Source organism: Syzygium oleosum, unplaced genomic scaffold, assembly GCF_021117445.2.
Source record: "Syzygium oleosum isolate NSW1041296 unplaced genomic scaffold, Sole_v2.1 Sole_v2.05, whole genome shotgun sequence".
Taxonomy (NCBI): Eukaryota; Viridiplantae; Streptophyta; class Magnoliopsida; order Myrtales; family Myrtaceae; genus Syzygium; species Syzygium oleosum.
The window spans coordinates 15,460,189-15,479,377 of NW_026607489.1; the positions used below are offsets into that span (position 1 = coordinate 15,460,189).

At 36.5% G+C, this 19,189-nt stretch overlaps 1 protein-coding gene across 1 annotated transcript; it reads left to right on the forward strand.

The window, feature by feature from the left end:
* The first annotated feature begins 16,487 nt into the window (after window positions 1-16,487).
* LOC115665468 (homeobox-leucine zipper protein ROC7-like) lies at window positions 16,488-19,062 on the forward strand. The gene is made up of 4 exons (XM_056311677.1): window positions 16,488-16,715; window positions 17,504-17,599; window positions 17,699-18,104; window positions 18,923-19,062. Exons 1-4 carry the CDS (start codon window positions 16,488-16,490, stop codon window positions 19,060-19,062), a joined length of 870 nt encoding a protein of 289 aa, XP_056167652.1.
* The last annotated feature ends 127 nt before the right edge of the window (window positions 19,063-19,189 follow it).

Consider the following 19,189-nt stretch of genomic DNA (forward strand, 5'->3'; position numbering starts at 1 on the left):
ATCCTTCCTAACATTAGGTCAAGCTCCTTTATCTTTCACTCTTTTTCAATGATGCAAAGTAAACAGAATTTTTGGCAGTAGTTAGAGAAATGGATCTTTCCGGGTTCTAGTCACTGGTATTCATGACAAACACAGTACAACGAGCACATGGGAACGACCCCATGCACGCTTTCGGAGTTTTCTTTGCACGTATCGCAGCATGTGACATGGTACTCCAATAAAAAAATTGGTACCACTGGATCATGTAACCTCTCATCATTATGTCGAGCTTGACCGGCAGTCATTCCCCAGCTGTAAATTTACGAGGAAAACTAAGGTCAATGCTTTATAAGGTCTCGTGATCACGAATCACGGTCGTCCATTGTGTTTTTTGGGCACCTTTGGTTCTTCCGGACCTACTTAAAGTGCAATATGTCATTAGTGATAAGAAAAGTAAGGATTTGTCTTTCTGTCAAGGTGAGAAGAAAGAGAGTGAATCTCACTAATATAGAGAGGAAGTTACACTTATACAAAGTTGGTAAGAAATAAACAGTTCAATTAATTACTAAGGTACGAGAAATGGAGGAATATGATTAATCAAGCTTGATCAATGTAGCTTGAGCGGAGTCTTCTCCATTCTGTCAAATCTGTGAAGATTTTATTCGACCATCAGGGAAACATGATGCACATTCATAGCCATAATTACTTTCTTATGACTCCCCCTCGAAGTGGAACCCGGAAGCATATAGAGGCTCAAATTGCATCTTAAAGCTTGACGAGCAATCGGCATCCGAGTAAGCATACATGTTAAGTGAGCTTTGATGCAAAATTCGCATACCTTGACCGATAGTGCCACTTAAATGGCGAAGCATACGCTTGACAGCACGATAATCTCTAACGGTCGGCAAATGCATGAATTGGCACACATACTTTACCACATCGGAGAGATCCTGGCTAGTCAAAGTCATATATTGAAGAGCCCCAACAATGCTTCGGTAGTGTGTTGGGTCTGGGTAGAGATCATTATCTGAAGAAGTTGGTCTGACCTTTGTTGCCAATGGAATGGAAATCAGTTTGCAACCTGTCATTTGAGAACGAGATAGAATATCACTGGCATGTTTAGATTGGAGCGAGAATAAACCATCCTGCGATGTGTGAACTTCAATGCCCAAGAAATATTTAAGTGGCCTGACATCCTTGACGGCAAACTCTTCACCGATGCGTTGAACAAACAACTCTATGTATACAGGTTTGTCTCCGGTTAGAATCACGTCGTCCACTTGAATAAGAAGGAGAAAAGTCCCCCTATTAGAGTGGCAAATAAATAACGAAGAACCAGTGAAGCTACAGAAGAAACTAATGCTCAATAGGAAATTACCGAGCATATCAAACCAAGCACGTGGTGCTTGCTTCAAACCATAAAGAACGTGCTTCAGGTGGCAGACCTGATTAGGAAAGTTACCATCTAGAAAGCCGGGCAATTGCTTTATGAAAGCTGGTTTGTGAATGTATCCATGTAAAAAGGGGCACTCTTCACATCAAGTTGGCGGATGCTCCACTTCTGGACCATGGCTACAGAGAGAATAGTTTGGATGCTACCAGGTTTTACGACCTGAGGAAATGTTTCAGAAAAATGTGTTCTGGGTACTAGATGAAATCCTTCAGCAACAAGATGTGCTTTAAGACGATCCAAGGTTCCATCTGGGTTCAGTTTGGTCTTCAACACCATTTTGAGCCAATGAAATTCATTTCCTTCCTTCCTATGGTTGGCACGAAGGGCCTCAAGTTCCTCATGCATTGCAGCAGTCCACCCCAGATGTCTCAGTGCAGATTCAACAGTCCAGCTCTACCGGTATCATGGAAGAGGCACATTCTGTATGCATACATAGCGAGGATTTGGTTTAGATATGCCTCATTTTGAGCGATTACACATTTAGTTCTGCCAGAACCCCACAATATCATGGCTAACTTCTGGTCTAGTCACCTCTTTGATGTTGTTCATCATTAGTCACGCATTGAGTTGAACCATCACCTGGACTACACGTTCTTGCTACTAACCCGACTCACCATTAACAATAATGTACTCCTTTCAGTAGGTTGACTTTGGTCAACATCCGACTGAATTTCCTGCAGAAGTGGTTCCACCTGGGTAATGGCATCGTCGCTCATGTCTATATGTTGCATTTGGTCTTGTCCACTGATGACACCGGCACTACATAAGGTTGAGTTGGCAATAGAACTATTCTCATGGGCGAGAGCATCATTTGGCACTTGAAGGCAAGATTGACCAGAAGTAGGCAAATATGCGTGATTTGTGCATAGGAGTGTATCGAGTGTAATCTCTGTTTCCATCTGCAAACAACCAGATGTAGGTCATGGGATAAAGGAAAATATAATTTCATTAGTTTGACATAATAGTTTTACAAATGTAGTTGATGGAGGAGTATTGGTGGAGGAGCTAACGATGTGGATTTATGATCTCATTCCCCACAAGATTACATGAATGAGTACATACTCTATTTATAAAGCCATTCCACTGACATAGAGAAGATAATTTTGCAATTTGGAGATTATTTTAGATTCTTCTACACACTCTCGTGGGCTCCTTTTTTACCACCAAATTCAACCACTCCTTAAGAAACTTGAACACCGACGGCAGAAATCGTCGTCCAATGGATGACCTCAATTGATATTCAGTGTAACTTCTGTAAGGCCAGTATAGAAGACAGAATACATTTACTTTTCTAGTGTGAGTGGACAGGCAGCTTATGGCGCAATATCCTTGCACAACAGGGGATTAGGCATCCTTTGGGAGGATAGAATGAGGAACTTCAATGGATGATTAGGGCAACAAAGGGCAAAGATTTGGCGGCTAGACTTCTTAAGGTATCCTTTCTAGCAACCATTTATGGCATATGGATGGAGCGCAACCGAAGACGGTTTCAAAACAAGTCAACTGATATCCATATTATTTTGGTTAACTTGCGTAAAAATATAAGAGGTAGAGCTTCACTCTACCAAAACATTAGACCTTCTCAGACAAATGTTGCATTGGCTACTATGTGGAGACTTCCCACCTCCATCTTCTCGAGCTATTAGCACCATTTGTAATGCTGGGGGATACCCCTAAGCTGTTGTACTTCATTTGCTCTATAATATTGACATTTTACACCAAAAACTACCCACTATTAGACCAGATAGTTCTAGGCATTGCTTTAAAAAATGGATCACTTTTCTGTTAAACATCCAATTTATTGAACATCAGAGACGCAGCTCTGATACCAAATTTGTTGGGATAAATTTGAAGGTGAAAACACTCACAACTCACACAACTCAAGAGAAAGAAACAAAGAGACCTTGTTCATCTTTATAGGTAACTCCTTATCAGTTTCCCCTTATCATCCATATTTACAAGACTTGCTTATACATAAACTTGATACATGACTCTAAGACTGACTCATAAATATATCTACCATTCCAAGGAGATTTTTTTTGGGAATTTACAAAACATTAACTAGACATAGAAACTCTAATAGACTCTTCGAAAACAACATTACAATAAAGACTCTTTTTAAATGTGTGCACCGGTCGTGGGAGTCGAATAGTCATCGGTAACTTGTTTAATGAATTGACAATTTCCAATTAATTTGGTTTAATTTCTAACATTTTCAACATTGACTCACCGAGAGTAGATTTGTTTTCATCTTAGACACAAATAGAACATTTTAAAGAGGAATGACATAGTCTCCACTAGAAGTGTAAGAGTTGCTCGTGAAGAATTTTCAGTGTCTCTCCTCTACCAACCAAAACACCATCCGAGCCATCGCAGAGTTGTGAGTTTTATAGCTTACCAGATGTACCACTCATCAGGAAGCCATTTATCCTCCTATCTTTCTTCCAATTTGCTTAAGGTACATCATCATCTTGGTACGAGTGGTTGAACCAGTGACATCAGGAATTTTCTATGCTCAGTAATAATATGATAAAGTTAAGTATTATTTAGCTTGAAATTTTGGATGATTCGTAGGGAATCTTAGTTGGGTCGATGGTTTTGTGAGGTGTGGAAGGTGCGAATGATGATTTTCCACAACCGTAATTGCCCGTAGTCTGATGCGTTGGGGTTAAATTGATGTAGAATGACGATAATTAATTTACCGCCATTTTAGTTATAGAAAGGGACTAATATGCTCCGAATTTCATATTTGATTACTGAGTTATGATTCTCCTAATGTTTAGTAATTTTCGCGGAATGTTTTAGCGAGTTCAAAATATTTTTCAAATTTATCAATGCTTGGAATGGACATTAATTTCCTTATTTACATACTGACTTATTAGATATTTGGATAAGTTATCAAAATATTTACTTTGAAAACCATATAGTTGAGCTATTTGTCTCTCTTTAATTTGTATCACCTCTCTTCATTCTCCACCAATTATTTTAACCTACATGCTCTTAGCGACAACTTAGCCTAACTATGATATCATGCATTACATCGCCTATTTAAACTTTAGCTCACTCATGCTTTTGATTAGCTTAATTTTCATCCATTCATTTTACTTGGCCGAAGGAGCTCTCTCTTTTTTCCAATCAAAATATCTTCTTTGAGCTACTCACTTAGGGCCACTTGTAGTTGTTGGCTTCGAACATCTATCTCTCTTTCATGTTTTTTTTTGGTCGAAACCTATCTCTCATCCTTTACACATAATGTTTTTAATCCAATGTCATTTATAACTAACCTTGGTTATTTATTCTCATACAAGCAAACCAAATGTGGCCATACGTAATGTTTTGATCACATTCCCTTCGATTTTCACCTTGTGTCTTTTTTTTTTTTTAACTCAAGATCATCATGATTTTAACTTTGGTTACTCAATCTTATCTCTCGGTAACTCTTGAGTAGTTTACTAACTACATTTCCCTTTACTTGGCCGTATAATTGGATTTTCGGAAGACTTCAAGCTTTTAAGTGGGAGTTCCTACTTCATTAACTTCCAATTTTCAGCATTCTTCTTAGACTTCCATTTTCAAATCCCACAAGTAAAGGCGAAAGTCCCACACTAGTGTTATTTAAAGCTTCTATCACAATCTTTTAGGTGTTGACAAGGTAAATTAGTGGATTTTACTACTTTTTTACCAATGGGTTTTGGCGTTTTAAAGGCGAGAATTGTTAATTTTACTTGAAGGTGACTAAAGTTTTGAGTTGCTCAATTTGTTATTTAAGTAAGTGAAAACTCTAGGACTAAGTTAAATTCATCTACTTGGTACTTTTGACTTGGTTGGTTGATGATTGTTAATTTCGCTTGAATTTGATGAAAAGTATGAGCAAGGATCATTATTGACGTATTGAGGTGTTGTGATGATTTGACTTGTCTTGATGAGTTCTTATATGCTTAAATGTGTTTCATTGATTTCTAAGAGGTGTGGTAGCTTGTTGGATGTCAAAAATGTAAAAATGACGAACTAGGCTTGAAAGTTTTGTATTTGTAATTTTGACTCACCTATCGCTTATGCTCACCTATCACTTATACTCATCTACCGCTTATACTCACTTGCTGAGTATAACTACTTACCAAGTAAACTCATTTGCTAAGTATGACCAATTACCGTCTATATCCACTTATCGAATATAACCACTTACCAAGTATATCCACTCGTTTGCCTAGTATATCCACTTGCTAAGTATGATCAAAGTTTGTAAAGTTCTAAATGCAAATGAACGTGTCAATGAACATGTCGAATAAGTAATATAATGATGAGAAGAGTATCGTCCTACAAAGATTGATGATTAATAAACCAATTAAATATTAAAAATAGACTAATTCTAAAATTTATCCAACATATCAAAATAAAATTTAGAATAAATGAAAATTGACAATCTTAGGTACAAAATTTCGGAACTAAAGACAGTTAATCAATCAAATAAATATGTTAGAGTATCCGATTTCACCATAAGCACTAGATGTGAATTTCAAATCATTATGCATACAAGAACAATATCAAACATGTGAAAGCGGAATTTCCTAGTTTATTTACTATCCTATCTCTAGGTATATCAAACGTATTTAGTTTATCAATCCACCATATCTTTATGTGAATTTAAATAAACATGAGTGCATTAAAATATGTGAATATTCCCGGTTTATAATGAATCTTTTGGACCACTTCATCACGGAAAGCCACACAAATGACATGTTATATCTCTATCCACATTTAATTCCTGGTTATATATTATAAGGATCAATTGCTTATTATTACTTTTCAGTCTCAAAGATGCACATCGGATCATTCAAATGGTGACCAGTCACTTAAAGGTATTAAGCATAATATTATATAACTTACATGAATGAAATCACTTGCAAAATATAAAAAGCATGAAATTCATATCATCATAGTCAGGCTACATCGTAGTCCAAACAAAAGAAAATTAGAACATAATAGAAGAAGAAACAAAAATATAAATTAAACCCAATATCTTGAATCAAAGAACAAGAATTCTGTCATCACTTTTTATCTTTTCTTCAAAATACTTGAAAAGCTCCTAGAATAATGAAAAAAAAAACGATAAAAAAACCTAGCCATCCCCCTATGCTCTCAATGTTATCCTATCCTATTTATAGGATAACATCCAAGACTCCTAATACAAGGCAATTGCTTATTTTTCGCATAAAATTAGGAAAGAAATAACATAATTCCTGATTTGGCATTTACTTTCTAACTCTTCTCTGGGTGGCGTCTTCCTTTCCTTCCTTTTGCCATTTTTTCCCTGTTTTCTCCTTGTCTGATTATTCTGTATTAACAAGGAAAATTTGAGTAAATAGAAGGAAATCCAAATATTTTCTCACAAATATTGCATTATTTGTTACCTAAAATAGGTAAAATAACTCTATTTTTATACCAATTACTGTTTATATCCACTTGCCGAATATAACCACTTGCTGAGTATGACCAGCTACTGTTTTATTCACTTGCCGAGTATAACCATGTACCAAGTATATTTACTCACTGAGTATGACCAATTACCACTTATATCCACTTGCCAAATATAATCACTTACCGTGCATATTAACTTATTGAGTATGACCAATTATTGCTTTGTCCACTTGCCAATTATATCTTCTTGTTGAGTATGACCAATTTCCACTTATATCCACTTGCCAAGTATAACCACTTGTCGATCATGACCATAAAACTTTTGAGCCTTTTATTACATCAGCGATAACATAATAAGAAGAGAATGAGGCTAAATGTGTTGAATTGTATGTAATTAATTGTTTGTTGTTAATTGCATGAGATGACAAATTATTAAGATATACGTGACGATTTTTTATGTTGTTATGAAATGTATGTGAATGATGCCACGTGATTAAAACATTTGCCACGGTCTATTCACCACCGAGCAAATTCCTTGTATATGTGGATGAGACTCTGGAGTTAGCCAGATGTTTTATTGTATGAGACAGCTACCTACAAGGTTGAGATGACATGAAATCCTACATTGACATGGCTCATGCAATCATGGTGGCTTGTGTAGTCATGGTATGACATGGCTTTTGTAATCATGATATGATGTTGAGAAATAACTGTCATCATGCGGATGTACAATAATGTATTTATCTTTACTGATGTAGTGGGCACCAGTGATATAATTTGTGGATATCGCTACTTTTTACCAATGATATACATTCCGCATACTGATATAATTACAAAATATATTTGGAAAGAACACGTGTCGCGCGTGACATTCTGGGGCGTCATAAAACCAGATGAAAAACTTAAGATCTATATGGTTTGCTTTGCCATGGATTTGGCACTTTAGATCATCATCTTTGCCTTAGTGGTTATGAATATTGGATCCGAAATCGACAAAGCGTGTGTCCGGATTGTTCTTGTCCCCTTTCTTGTGAAAAAAGGACTATTGCTCGTCCTATTTATTTTAGAACCAACACTTGAAAGAATCCTTTTCCTTTAGAATCAGACATGTCGGATCCAAAACCCTTGCTTATGCCTCCATTAAGATAGTATCCTAGTAGCTCGATTACCTGACTCATGACTTTGAACAAGTGGAACAATTTCGTTAGACGAAAGGAGTGAAAGGCTTAAGCATAGAAGTCACAAAATTCTCATATTCTTGACCAAGCCCTAAAGAAACCGAAACACTTTGTTCTTGTGAGGAACATGTTTATATATGGCACCAAGGTTGTCACATATGGCCTTAAATTTTCTTAACATTTATTTGGAGTATCATTAGCATTCTGCAGCTTTATCAATTCTTGGCTCAAATTCTATACTCTATCCTGAAAGCTACGAGCAAATTCTTCCTTAAGTGCCTGCCTAATGTGTTTTGCCATGACAAGACCAACCACATTGCCGACACTTTCTTAGATAAAGTGTCCCTAACAGGTTCTAGAATTGATGAGCAAAACCTTATTAGTGATTGCCCATAAAATGCTCTCAAGTGCTTGTATGGTTAGAAAATTATTGGATGATGCGCTTGGTATGATTAGCTACCAGGTCAAGTAAGTTGCTGATCTTTCTGTTCCTAGAATATTTGGTTGCTCGTATAATGTTTGTGTGATCAACTCAATGGGAGGGTAAGAAAATTTATAGTAATTATTCCTAGACAATGTACTAGGTGGGGGGCTGTCAGTTGTGGTATCAAATACTAAATCCACATATTAGTAGGAAGTTACTTTAGAGGAGGTTTCCTATATTTTTGGGAAGAGTGATTGTAGAAATATTTGCACGTATATGGACAATATTCAGTTCAAGATGGAGTTGCAACCAGAAACACTTAAGGTAGTGGTTGTTAGCGCGGTAAAGCATGTATAATCAACAATTTTTGAAGTTGCTATGTTAAACAAGGTACGTGTGTGATCTTCTAACATGTTTGGATGCTGTGGTGGCTTTTCCTTAAGAGAAGCCTATGTTTGAGAATTCTTGTGGAGTGACTAATGATGCAGTTAGAGTTGGCCTTCTTATAAAGTCCATGGGTACGACAAAATTCAAGCACTGCTTAGATTTGGAAGATGTTTTCGGCGATTGAAAAGCTCTTAAATGGCTGTGAAGTGTAGTAGCGAAGTTTAGATTCTTAGGAAGAAATTCTAACTTGGCTCAAAGGTCGAGTCAATATGGCGATTTGTTTAAATAACACAACTTGAATTTAGTTTTTGTGAGAGCTTGATTACGAAAGTTTGGATGCCCGATCTCCAAAGCAAAATAAAAAAATAATTCGACATTCTGAATTTTTAGAGTCTTCAGCCTAAACTGGAAAGTCATATATCAGAATTTGATTTGGCCAATTTTTTTTGACTCCATGGTCATATAGGTGTTTTTTTCAAGGGTTCACCTTCTATACTTAGCTTGCATGTGTACTACAAGTGATGCCGTGATTGTGCAGAGTTTGTTGGCTGCGATAAATGACACCCAAGATCTCCATAGCTAGAATCTAGAACACATATAATCGAATAAAAGGGATTTGTGCACCTGATTTGGAATCCATTGTTCTTGATGTGGAATAGAGATGATCCTGAGCGCAAGTTCTTCTCCTCTATTACCATCTGTATCACTTGCTCAATGAGACTGCCTCTCACAGTTAGCGTTTACTCCTTAAGTGAGATAATTTGTGTATTAGGGTTAGAAGAGGGACTTGAGCACTATTTATAGAGTTTTAAGCTAGGCCCTCTCATCATGGGCCAGGCCTTATTCGGCCCACACTAGCCAGTCCCGTATTAGACAATTTAAGAATCTTTATATCTTACTTTGTTAGACCAATCCCGTAGATTGGTAAATTACAATCTCAATTAATGTAGCCCACATTAGGAAAACTCTTACAGAGTTAGGATCTCGTCCAATTGATGGAGTTCTCCTGCAAATCATTGGAGAAACTTTTCATGAATTGCATCCTAATTAAGAGGTTTTGGATATAAAAAATCTTGCGATAATATTTGTCTAATTCATTGGTGAAATTGAGATCTCGTTTCATGAGAAATTGTAAGAGTTAAACAATTTGTATCGTGTAATTGGGGACTGAGAATCATCAAGAGTGTTTAAGCAATCCGATTATTATTGTAATTTCTGTTGTAATGCTTGATCTACAGTGGAATCTAATTTCGCTTTTTCCCCGAAGTGAGTCACATCGACCAAACAATGTAAATTTGCTACCCGATTTATGTGCTCATCTGTTTTTAATATTATTAGATTGCATATTTTCTCTAGAAAAGTTATACAAAGAATAGCAAGACATAAACAATTAAGTCAAGCTCAGATCAAAATGACCATCTGTAGCTTGATTCGTAGCCATAACTACTTATGCTGTCTTATATAGTAATTGAAGAAAAGACAAAATAGTGAAAAGTGACTGTCCAGAAGACGTTGGGATAATTTTCTTGGATTTACTTTGACCCCGTCAAAACGCTTGGACTCGTACAGGTAAAACAAGATCTGATTCCTATGAAATCCAGTTATACCTACATAGGACCGACACGGAACTCTAATACTGCACGAAAGTATGTAATCTCAGAAGTATATCAGCTTCTTCATTAAGTCCTTGACTGTTGGCAACTTATTAAAGTATCTTATGTTGCTCGAGCTTATTGAATGGTAACATCTGTGCCCAACTTTCCGTTGATCAGTGTGCTCGATTGTCTCGATCGAGCAAATCAAATGAACCAGCATGAAGTGCTCCATTTGTTCGGCTCCACACCTTTCTTTCGTTTCTTTTTTTGCTGCAACAAGCAATTTCTCAATCAGAAAAGCACAAGAACAAAACCATGGAATGACCCGACAGAACACAGTAGCGGAAATGGTAAAGCATTGTCATTTCTGCATATAAAGAACAAGTACGCGTCCATGCTTGTTCAGAAAAGTAAAGAAGGGCAGAGGCAAAACGACGGGAGTGCCATTGCAATTTGTATAGCTATGCATTTCCAAGAGGACTTAGTTCAAACGTTCTCGCAGATCTTGCATGCTGATTCTTTTTTCTCAATGTTAGTGATTCTCTCAGAAATCGAGCAGCTTACTTGATGTGATGGAACTAACAAAAGAAAACGAAATGGCATATTGAAACCGGCAATGTTAATGGCATGCTACAACCTACGAAAAAGCCCATGGATTTGAGTCCAGTCGTTTCATGTTTTTCAATGTCAATGTTGATAACAAGCTAATGTGATGTAAGAAATTACTGGTCGACACCATTGGAAAGTTTAGTACTGGTGGAACGATTAAGTGCATCATGTTGTTGTGCGCATTAACCGTCATTAAGAACACCGCATAAGATAGCCGCCATGGTGCTTTCTTTAGTAGAATACTTTCTTTTTTTGCATACCGAGTCAATTTATGTTTTGTACACTTTCTAATTATGCCACGTCCATTTCCACAAATTAACTCGATCGCTAAGGGCGTTACAGATAGATTATGCCTTAACTTTTCATGGAACGATATGATAAGTTTATAGATGGGCACGCAGTTACACATCAGTGAAAGTAACGTACTTTAGGATGAAAATGTGAAACTACATGGGGAAATGAAAACAATTAGACTAGGTCTGAAATTTGCATGGAACGATATGATAAATTTACGTATAAGTATGCAATACATGCAATTTCACACGTGCGAACTCACATACTTTATTAATGAAGAGATGAATAGGATAGGAAAAAAAAAAGCAATGATAAAATTAAAGCTAAAGCTATTATAAATACAGAATGCTTTGTCTAGTCGATCAACTTGCTAAACTCGTGTACTATGTCCTATAAATACACAAGGCTTAGATGAACTGTATGAATTTGGGATTTAAAATGTGATAGTACATAGTGCAATTATTTGATTTTCGGTCACATAATCGAAAATTCACTCATAGTTTAGTAATAAAATGTGTAATGTACATCACAAAATGTCCCTCAAATGAACAAGCATCCGTATATGTAAGCCTTGCATAAATTTATCTGTTCCCCTATTTTCGAAGAACAAAATCAGATAAGTCAATATTGATTTTCAAAAGAAGATCAAATAATTAAAAAAAGTAGACATTTAACTATCTATTGGCAAATGTTATATCTATACTATATATAAAGTCAACTTTATTATCTAATTTCCACCATTTAAATGACCGAAACAGCATTGTTCTCAATGTAAAAGAAGTAGAAGATAAATTAATGTCGTTGACAATTCGATATATCTATAAACTAGACATGAAATAATTAAAAAAATTGTTGGAAATTCATGATCTTTGAGAATAATTTTTGAGAAATTCAAAAATCAAGCCGACATGTTTCTATCTATAAATTGGAAAATTAGGATATGTTGGTTGCATTTTAAATTACCGTATTCTCCGACCAAAAAAAATTACCGTATTTCTACTATTGGAGCTTGGCTTTGTACCACGAAGTAAAGTTCCATCTTTCATTCATTTCATCATGAACATTTTCATTGGATTTTATTCACAAAAACTAAAACACGAAATGTCTCGAACTTCCTACAAAGAAAACAATACTATATAACCTCCTCATTTTTTATTCTTATTAAAAGAAATATCATCACCTTATATTAATTTACAAAAAAAAGGAATTATTAGAATACAAATTACTCAACAAATATAATTTATATAAATGAATTTACCCACTTCTCGAATTTCACCTTAATGAAGGTCATCGATATGCGAATCTCATATTCTCCCTCTTACCTTTTCCAGCCATTTACATATTTTTTTTCTTACCACAAAAACACGAGAGAACGTGGCTTCCCATTTTTCAGCTTGGTTGCATTATCAATTTTAAAAAAAAAAACCCAAGACTAAAAACAAAGGCATGTTCCTAAAAAAATTGAATTCATTTAAAAAAATGTTAAAAAAACGAAAGGAAAGAGAAAAAAAAATCATGGATTTTTAGAGATTGGATTAGATTTAGATAAGTCTACTCCAAGTCTTGAGTAGGATGAAACAATGTTGACGTATCGGTGACACCATCACCCTTCCTTGATTTTATCAAAAAAAAATTTCACTTGAAGTCCGCACTCTCACAGACCAAAATGGACCAATCAAAAATCACCTGAACGTCTGTTTTTTTGCAAAGGTTTTGAGCAAGACACGCTATTCACGCTACTCTCTTCGCTTGAACTCTTCTCCTTCAATTAATTTCGCCCCCTATATATGTGGGTGTCTCCACCATCTGTAGGTTTCATTCTCAGGCACTACAATCACATCAAGACCTAGAGAGAGAGAGAGAGAGAGAGAGAGAGAGAGAGAGAGAGAGAGAGAGCTGATTTCTTCATTTTCTGTGGTTTCAGGTGAAGTTTTTCTTGGCTTGCATGTGTCTAGATCTTGTAGATATGAGTGTCTTTTTTTCCTTGATTTTTTCCCCGATCGTTTTAATCTGCTAAAGATTTGTTGAAACCTGTTCTACAAACAATCTGGTTGGGCTGATCATGTCATTTCTCCAAAAGAAAAAAAACAAAGGATGGGTTTTCTGATGAATTTTGATACATGAAACATGTTGAGCTCACCCAGAAGGACAAAGGTGTGATCTTTTTGTGATATCTGAGTCTCTGATAACGATTTGGTTATCTTGATCTTATCTTTTTTCAGCTTTGGTTTATCTTTTGCGGGGCTTTTTGTTGAATTTTCTTGTGCGAAGTGAAGGGTCTAAAGGAAATGTGAGCTAAACCTGAAAAAATCTCGTCTTTTTTTCCTGTACAGATGAACAAAATGGGTGGTGGCGAAGTTAACAGCGATGAAGCACTGAAGAGGGAGATCGAAGTCCTCCCGCTCTTTCCTATGGCTGATCCCGGACGTGATCATGCATTGACCGATCCTCAGCTAAATCCAGTGGAGCAGTAGGGTTTTTCTTTTTTTCTGTTTCATATAAATTTTTTAATTGCAGAATTTTCTCCTCATATTTGAAAATATATATTTCACCAGCATCTTGTCGTTAATTTTGTTTTTTGATCTGCAATTATTCTTAACTTGTCACTATGTTTCTGTTGAGAAAGTGCTATGACTTGTATCTTTTATTTTTTTCGGCCCCCTTTTACAGGTCTGTGCAATCAGATTCCATTCCCGACGAAGGGATGAACCTAGGTTTACAACTTGTTATTGATGCCGAGGTGATTACCTGTCTCATCTCAGTATGCAAAGTGCATCAAATAAACCCTGACGATTGTTTTTCACACTTGTAAGAAGGATAATGATCAGATCCATGAAAAGAGTAATATAGACATGGGTGTGGAGATTGGTTTCATCATGATATTTTAGCAAAACTCTAAAACCCTATTTTTTCAATCGACTGTTCTATTCATGTTAAAATTTAAAGTTCTCTAATCACCTACTAAATCTCTCTCTAATTAACCATATCCGACCGACTTTTTTCATACCAATGCACATGCTAACCAATCTCCTGAGCCTTTTGGAGCTCAGCATTCACCACAGGCAAGCGGTGTCTCTGATTGTGCATCAAGCTCAGGTATAGGAGGGGGAGTTGCTAGGGCTACTGATGTATTAATGAAGGTCTCGATAACTACCGAGCCCACAAGGCGATTAATATTTGGAAGATCCCTGGATGCAATGGAGGAGTTAATGACGGTGGCCCAGATGAGAGAACCCTTATGGCAAATCCAAGACGATGGCGTGACAGAACTATTACATGATTTTGAGTACAGATGTGCGTTTCAAAAGCAAGATCCAGCTGTACATGATCTCTTCCCAGAGGAAGTGGCCGATAAAAAATGGGGGAAGCTGCCAAATAGACCAAATCCACCCAACACCATTGAATTTCTGAACTTATCCCCTGAGCATGTGCCGAGAGTTCCTACAACAGGAGGGCTTAAGACTGAAGCTTCTCGAGAAACTGCTGTTATCAATATGGATCGGTTTCGTATTGTTGCAATGCTCATGGATGTGGTGGGACTGGTTTCCTTATTAACTAGTCAACATACATGGAATGCTTTGTTTTCAACACACTAATGTTTGTTTTTTTTTTTGGATCATTCTCAGGATCAATGGTCGGATAACTTCTCCAACATCGTGTCGAGGCCCACTGTATTAGGAGTCTTGTATCCTGGCACACCAGGGACTTATGACGGGACTTTACAAGTGGTATGTATGATATTTCTTGTATTTTTACCGTACTATGAGAGTGTGTAGCTAGAAAATTGTTTGTTGATCACCACATATTGTCGACCATTGGGGTTGACGAAATGTAATTAGCCAACTTGATTTCCCTATATCTTTTCATCCCATATTGATGCATTAGTATTGCATCAATAAGTTCATGAAAAACCAACATATATTGGCTGAGCCTTTCCATATCTCCCTCACCATTGTTGTGGAATAATTGTCTAAATGTCGAGAGTATGTTCTAAGCTTCTCACCATTTCTTGAATGACAATTGATGTTTTACATGACCTTGTTCAAACATTAGCATTTACATTATATACAGAACAAAAATCGCATGAATACCTGTCTTTGAGCTTGTGGTTGGGGACAAGGTGCTCACTTCTAGCGAGAACAATCAAAATATTTGACATGTGAACACTACCTTTTTTTCACTCTCAATATAGAATACGAGTGTGCTATGAGTCTAAAAGTCTGTCATTTATACTGCCTAAACCTCAGTCAGTGATTGAAGTGTCCTTTTCTCATCTTTAATTCCTAGATGTAGTTTCAAAGCTAGTTAGACAATGCTCCCATGTGTGCAAACAAGAAGTTATATAGATTTAAATAGTCATTTCCAACACTAGCTAATTCTTTTTTCTTTAATCTCTCCTAGATGTCTGCAGAATTTCATCTTCCTACCACCCTTGTTCCCGCGAGATCCGTCTACTTTGCTAGGTACTGCAAACAGCTCGACTGGGACCTGTGGGGAGTAGTCGACTATTCACTAGAGTACATGTTCCCTTGTTCATTCACCAAGTACCAAAGGAGGCCATCAGGTTGTCTGATACAACAATTACCAGATGGTTCCTCTAAGGTTTGACTCTTAAGTTTTATCAATACTCAACACTTATTTTGTTCAGTTTAATTGATATATCCATCTATGGATAGCTACTTATGATACATACAGTTCTTAACAGAAAATACATGCGATTAAACGGGGAATGACATAATTATAGTTATGTTGCCAACTGTGTTTTATGTGCATTTTAGGTCACTTGGCTTGAGAATGGAGGAGTGGACTATGCCTCAGTCCATAGCATCTACGCGCCAATTGTTTCCTCTGGATTTGCATTTGGTGCAAAGCGCTGGATTTCTGCCATCACCAGGCAAGCTGAATGGCTGCAAGCTCTAATGGTGCCAAATCAGAATGCCACATACAACAATGGTAAAACTACTTCACACACACACACCAAAAAGAAAAAATAAATAAAATTTTTTTCTTGTTAATCTTATATGAGTAAAATAGTTTCATGATGACTGATGTAATTTCTAGCTAACACCGTCTTTAAGATTTTTGGCGTATTATGTGCAGTGGTGATATCAAAAAGTGGCAGGGAGAATCTATTGAAATTGGCCGAGAGAATGATGAGAACTTACTTGAAGAAAGTGAATGGCTGTGCATCAAATATGTGGTCTCCATTGTTAGCAGCAATTGGAGGGAAAGATATCATGGTGACCGCCAGGACCAACTATGGCGGAGATGTTGGGAAGCCTTATGGATCTTCAATTGCTTTCACCACCTCGGTTTGCCTCCCGTTTCCAGTCAAAAAAGTGCTCAATTTCCTCTCTGACGGGACCCTCCGAGATAAGGTACTCTGCAGTATACATCAATGCTTAAAAAAATAAATTAGTGAATGAATGAACGATGGAGTGCAAAATTGTGTATTATCATATGCTTTTTTTTTTGCCAAAGTAATATATCATATGCTAATGATTTGTTTCATTGAGATATGCTTCACCAAGTTAACTATTTAAAACATATATAACTGCCCGTGCATTAAAATAAATAAGTTCAGGTGATCTTTGCTTTGGGTATCGCTGGTGGAAAGATTAATTTTTGCAGGTGATGCTGATAAAGATGAAATATTTGTCTTTAGAAACTCACATGTGCGATTTTTGTTTTCAAATTCAGCCATACATACATGCCTATCTCATCAGTCCTCATACAAAAATTGACCTTAACTTTTGGTGATAGAACCATTCAGTAGTCTTATAGTGCAGAGATTTTGACTTTAATTATGTAAGCGTGCGATCTCATAATGATCTTTATCAATTAAGACACATCATGCAGAAGTGTTTCTTGAAATGCTTCTTGCTTTGTCTTGAATGCTCGTGATCTGATGCATGTATCTGTATGTCAAGTTTCTATTCAACTGAACGATTGTTATGGTGAAAGATAATGTTTTCATTGCGTCAACAAAGTTAAGCGAGGTGCATTTTTCTGCTCATGGTGAATGTCGATACCGGAATTATTTCAGCACTGGGGTTGAGTGACTCGCTTATGTTGGCCACGAAAATGGCACACCCAGGATCACCATACAGCTTAATCATAGTCTTATATTAGCTGATTTCGGTACTTTTCTCCTCCCCTTTTTTAGTGGGATGCCCTTGCTTATAAGCGTGTCATTCGGGAAGCTACATACATCTCCACAGGAGAAAATCCGGCGACTCGCGTGTCCATTATGCAAGTGGAGGTAAGTTCTAAATCTCTTTTCATCCTCGCTTCATCAGATCCCATAGTCATTAGAAATACCACATTTAGTTTGATAGCTTTGCCTTTTTTTTCTTCGCAGCCGGCTCCAAACTGTGCCTCTGTCCTTTACTTGCAAAACGCTTACTCGGACCCAACAGGCTCTTACGTTGTTTATGCTCCTGTCGACCATGGAGCGATGGCCTCGCTCTTAAACGGTGGAAACCCAGATACGGTGGTGATTTTTCCTTCGGGTTTTGCAATTCTGCCCGAGAAGCCAACTGTGCTCGGAGGAGATAGCCGCAGAAGTCTCTTGACTATTGCGTTTCACATCATAGACGTGCCCGGAAGAATGCAGGGTAATATGCTTCCTCGTGATACAGCTGATGGAGTCTACAAGATCATCACAAAAACTGTCGATGCAATCCAAGCTGCTATGGAGGCTTACATTGAAGCCGACGTCTTTCGTGAAACAAGAGTATGGAGAATGAGACCGAACATTTACACCAGTAAGCATGTTTTTAAATGGTTCGTTCTAGATAAGTTTCATTTTTTTGTCAATTTTAGATTCTTTGGAGTTATACGCTAAGTTGTTCTTGAAAATAAGCTAATTGCTATTTACTTTGTTTTTTTAGGTACTTAGAGTATTAATGATGGATTAATTTTACTCATGCATGACTTGTATATATTGACAAAACAAAATGTAGCACAGATTTGTAGCATAATTATTTTTGTGTGTGTGTGTATTCTAGTTCTCAAATATAAGCTACCAGATTATAATAAATATTTCTACATTTTTTAACTCTTCTCGAGTATATTATTTAGCACGTATTTAGTACATGATATTAAATTTATTTGTAAAGTATTTGTTATCATTATATATAGAATTTTTTTATTGATTTGTACTGTCTTTTTATCTATGAAATACGGCAAAATACTTTGTCACAATGATATCCATACAAAATTTTCAATCATAGGGGTCATCACTTATTATACATTTCATAATACTCATTCTTGAGATTCACACGGTCATGTAATGGAACCTTTCACATGTACGTGGTTTAATCTTGCGTGAGTTTTAGGTGATTTGTCATTTTCTTATGCAACCATAATGAATAAAATGCATGCAAAATATCTTCCTCTATAATAGCTAGTTAATAATAATAATAATAATAATAGCTACTTAACCAAGTCATCACTTGCGTTTAGAGAAACTAACCCATGATATATACGAAAAGTATTTTGCATAGATATATCTTGTTAACATAATTATCATTAGGTGATTTCCTAACTCTATGTAAAGCTGCATGATCCATCTTTTTTTTAGATTTTATTGTTTATAATATGCTTTACTCCTTCATTTTGAGTGCATTGAAGATTCCAACCGACTTTCTCGTTACTACAGTTGTTCTGGGGGAGGAAAGGGCAAGGGAGTTGGGCTGCGTGGATCCGGAGGATGCCGCCTGAATTTGTCTGTTGTAGACAAATTGATAGATGTTAACGTGTATGTTGATGGTGTAAAACGATTGTAATTAATTTACTGCTATAATAGTTATAGAAATGGAGTGATATGCTCTGAATTGCATATTTAATG

What these genes read in the sequence shown, in the direction of transcription:
- LOC115665468 (XM_056311677.1), top strand. Translation starts at nt 16,488, where the DNA reads ATGATGAGAACTTACTTGAAGAAAGTGAATGGCTGTGCATCAAATATG. An exon ending in ACGGGACCCTCCGAGATAAG is followed by an intron (nt 16,716 to 17,503) that starts GTACTCTGCAGT and finishes CCCCTTTTTTAG; the next exon opens with TGGGATGCCCTTGCTTATAA. An exon ending in TGTCCATTATGCAAGTGGAG is followed by an intron (nt 17,600 to 17,698) that starts GTAAGTTCTAAA and finishes TTTTCTTCGCAG; the next exon opens with CCGGCTCCAAACTGTGCCTC.